This window comes from Otolemur garnettii, unplaced genomic scaffold (assembly GCF_000181295.1).
Source record: "Otolemur garnettii isolate 467f Iridium unplaced genomic scaffold, OtoGar3 scaffold00069, whole genome shotgun sequence".
Classification (NCBI taxonomy): Eukaryota; Metazoa; Chordata; class Mammalia; order Primates; family Galagidae; genus Otolemur; species Otolemur garnettii.
Genome location: NW_003852464.1, coordinates 1,120,207 through 1,124,471, shown reverse-complemented (window position 1 = coordinate 1,124,471; position 4,265 = coordinate 1,120,207). Strand labels below are relative to the sequence as shown.

At 44.4% G+C, this 4,265-nt stretch overlaps 1 protein-coding gene across 1 annotated transcript in view; it reads right to left on the bottom strand.

Annotated features, from left to right (window-relative positions):
* Positions 1-1,104, bottom strand: part of CLRN2 (clarin 2) — a 6,936-nt gene extending 5,832 nt beyond the window's left edge. The window contains exon 1 of the mRNA XM_003793494.1: positions 754-1,104. Coding sequence (XP_003793542.1) covers positions 754-1,006 — 253 coding nt within the window. The 5' untranslated portion in view covers positions 1,007-1,104. The remainder of the gene's footprint in view (positions 1-753) is intronic.
* Between the last annotated feature and the right edge of the window lie 3,161 nt (positions 1,105-4,265).

The following is a 4,265-nucleotide window of genomic DNA, read 5'->3' as shown; positions in this document are numbered from 1 at the left end:
GCACGGTGGCTCACACCTGGAATCTTAGCAGTCTGGGAGGTGGAGGCAGGTGGATTGCGTGAAGTCAGGAATTGGAGACCACTCTGAGCAAGAGCAAGACCTGGTCTCTACTAAAAATAGAAACACTAGCAAGGCATTGCTGCGAGCACTTGTAGTCCCAGCTACTTGGGAGTGTGAGGTAAGAGGATCTCTTGAGCCCAAGTGTCTGAGGTTGCTGTGAGCTATGATGCCACAGCACTGTACCCAGGGTGACAGAATGAGACTGTATCTCACATACACACACAAAAGGAATGGTGTGAGTCTGTAGTCTGGGTGACCTCAGGCAAGTTATGTCACCTCTCCAAGCCTCTCCTGTTTTGCACCCCTCTGCAAATCAGGAACCTTAATCAAATCAGGAATCTTAACCTCAAACTTCTTAGTAAGTTAGTTGTAAGGCTTTAAAGGGACATGTCATAGGAAGCCCTTAGTGGAATGCCTGACGCATGGAAGCATCGATATTTTAATAGTCATTATAAATAGAGGTAAACTACCAAAATATATGAATCCCTATATCTAAATGTTTCTATAAACCTCTCTAGAAATGGGAAGAAAGAAAGGAGGAAATGTCTCTTTCCAGAACTGAACAAGAACCCAGGGCCTGGATGTGCCTATAATTCAGGCAGCAGTTGAATTCCACATTTAGACATAAGCCCTTTTACAAATTTAAACAAAAAAAGGCATCTAAATCAGCCCCTGTGTCTCCAGTATACTCACTTGTGAACTGGGACTGGCGGCCCCCGAGCCCGCACTGCCGAACCTTACACCCTCGGAAGAGCCCGTAGTAGATGTCGCCAATGAACTTGACCAGCTCCAGGTCCGTGGCATTGACCAGATCCACTCCAGTCTGACAAAGGATTTTCCCACTCAGCCAGTGGGGCACTGCCAGGGCGATGATGATGAGGATGAAGGAGGAGAAGCTGAGTACAGACGCCAGCCCATACCATGTCTTTTTGAACCATCCAGGCATGCTAGTGGGTGCAGGTCATCCCCGAGGTCTCTGGGCGACAGCGGGGGTTTTCGACATCTTCCACTGGGCAGTGCTCTGCTCCAAGGTCAGCTCCTCCAATTGCATCATTTCAAGATTTCAAGTTCATCTCCTGTCCTCCCTCAGCACCTGCTTCCTCGGCCCATGTTTACTACAACCACATCCTGAAGCCTGGACGGAGACAATCTTCACCTGACTGTGCAGCGGAGTATGTTACTGGGGGAGTAACCCGATACTTTCCACTGGACTAAAGTTTCAGCAGAGGCTTTAATCGTTCCTCGTTTCAAGTATTTAAATAACCCTGATGTGGTCCCCATAATGATGAGGGAGTTATTAACAAGCAAAGCCCAGGTAGATCCGATGATAAAGAGATACTAACCAATCTCAAAAAAATACCTGCGGTAGAAGGAAAACAGAAATGGAATGGTTAGTGCTTGAATGCTGCCAGCAACGCCCAGTATCGAATGTTGATCTCTTCGATGTGTGCCCTGGCATTTCTTTCTCTAAAATGTCACTGCTGTCAGAATCCTCAGAACTGTTATTAATACCTGCAATGACCCCTGTCCTTCAGGTTTTAAGTGAAGTGTGTAAACAAGGCTTTGTGGATTTATCACTGGGTGAACCAGGGTAGAATTGATCAGAGTTGGCTGGTAGGGCAGACTGGACCCCAACACTTAATACTCTTTTCTTTGCACCCTCTTTCCTTCTAGAGAAACAGGACAATGTTTCTCTAACATCTTTGCAAATTGTAGCCCCATTGCCATGGTACTGATCTCTTCTAATAGGAAGATTTGTCTTTTCTTTTTAATCTGTATGTAGTAGGAATGAAATAATCACTATTTTCTATTATGTACTATGGTTTTTACATTTTGATTTTTACTGTATTGCTGAATATCAACTTAATGTCATGTGAGAGTGGCAAGAGCCACTCTGTCCATACCTTTGAGGAGCAACATTGAGCAGAATTGGTGCAATAATATTTTTTTATGTGGCCACAGGAGTCCTGTGGGAAGTTGCATTGTCAACCAATAGGAGGCCCGGGAATCTCACTTGGAGAAGAGAGGCGTGCTAATGGAAACATCACTTTCCTTCCTCATAATGGGGAGTTGCTTTAGTGGGTTCTCCCAGGAAAACAGAGTATCTCTGACCTTGTCTGGAACTTTACCATGTTCAAAGGACTTTTACTATTTATTGTATATGCATGATCACCCATCATGCACCAGCAAAGCATTGTGGTAGAAGAGGTATGTACAATTCCAGCCATTTTTTTTCCCCTAGGAAAACTGGATGTCAGCGCTGGGGCTGGAATTCAGGTCTTTGAAATACAACAGTTCATCTTCATCACAATGACCTTGAAACAACAAATATTTTTCTGGGAACAAACGACATGATGCATATAAAAAGCTTGGAAGACTGCTTGGCATGTTAATAAATGATCAATAATATTAGAACACTTTTACATTAAGCATGCTTTGAGAAGGCAGGACATATGTATTATTATTATTATTATTGAGACAGAGTCTCACTCTGTTGCCCTGGGTAGAGGGCCGTGGCCTCATAGCTCACAGCAACCTCAAACTTGTGGGCTCAAGTGATCCTCTTGCCTTAGCCTTCCGAGTAGCTGGAACTACAGGTGCCTGCCATAACACCCAGTTAGTAGAGACAGGGTCTCGCTCTTGCTCAGTCTGGTCTTGAACTCCCAAGAGTTCACTCACTTAGGCATCCCAGAGTGCTCGGATTGCAGGCATGAGCCTCCACACCTGGCTCTGGAATAACATTGAGTTCTATTTCTGCCCTAAGTGATGGACCTTTGTCAACTTTTGATGTTTGGGGGGTTAAGCAACTATTTTTAGAAAAACTCTGTGGGAAACACCTGACTTCCAACAAGCCATTGCCTTGCTCAAGGGAGGTGTAGTTAAGCAGAGCTCTAGCTACTGAAGACCTGGGTTCAAATTCCTTGTCTTCCAGGCAAATGTCTGAGACCCTCATGCCTCCATTTACTAATCTGTCATAGAATTGCTGGGTGGAGTAAAGTGAAATAACTTATGCAGATCATTCAGCACAGCGCCTGAGAAACAGAGGGCACTGAATAAATGGTCCAGTCTCCAGTAACTCTCTTTTCCATCCAGGCTCCTAGTAACTCTATTTCTGAGAATGAAGCTTCTGACGAGGAAGCCTGCTGCTGGCTGCACTCTCTTATCTGATGACGTATTTCTGTTGCCATATCTGGCACAAGTTTATTAAATAACATCTGTGTCAGCTGTGTACAAAGCACCGTGCCTGGGTGCAAGGTGGTATGAAGTTGTATAATACTGGATCTTGTTACCAAGAAGGCTGTGTTTAAGTTAAGGCGCTGGTTCACAACCAGTGATGATTTTCCCCCATGGGGACATCTGGCAATATCCGTAGATATTTTTAATTGCCATGACTGAGGGGCCAGCACTTGCTACTGGCATCTGGTGGGTAGAGACCAGGGATGCTGTAAATATCCTACAATGCATGGACAGCCCCTATCACAAAGAATTATCTGGTCTAAAATGTCACTAGTGCTGTAGTCAGGAAATTCTGTGTTGGAGGCACAGGCCACGAGCGGACCTAACTATTAATAATATGCTGGGGAGAAAATGCTGGAACTGTGGATGGGATGGGTGGGGTGTGATAAAAGGGCCATTTAGATTAATGGGGGAAAATATACAGAAAGGTAGAAGAAATGAAGTCTAGAGTCCTATCAAACATGGGGTGACCATAGCCAACAATAATCTATTGTACATTTCAAAAGCTAGAAGAGAATAATTCCAGTGTTCCTGGCATCAACAAAGATAAATGTTGAAGGTGATGGATATCCTAACTACCTTGATTTGATTTTTACATATTATAGGAATGTATCAAAATATCACATGGTCCCTCACAACATGCACATAAAAAATAAATTAAAAACTATTCTTAGAGAAAGGTCCATTTGATGGGCCTAAGACATGGATCGTTGATATTCTTGTCAATGAGGCTTACATACAACCACAGAGGTCGGAGGACAAGGCCACATTTCACAGTCAGTGCTGAACTCGTGTCCCCCCCAGACCACAGGTCTGTTGTGCTGTGTGAAGTAATACGTTTTTAGAAATCTTGTAATCATTTTCTGCGGCATTTTTGTGTTTTAAAAGCGTGGATTTGCCGGCGGCACCTGTGGCTCAAAGGAGTAGGGCGCCGGCCCCATATGCTGGAGGTGGCCAAACCCAGCCCC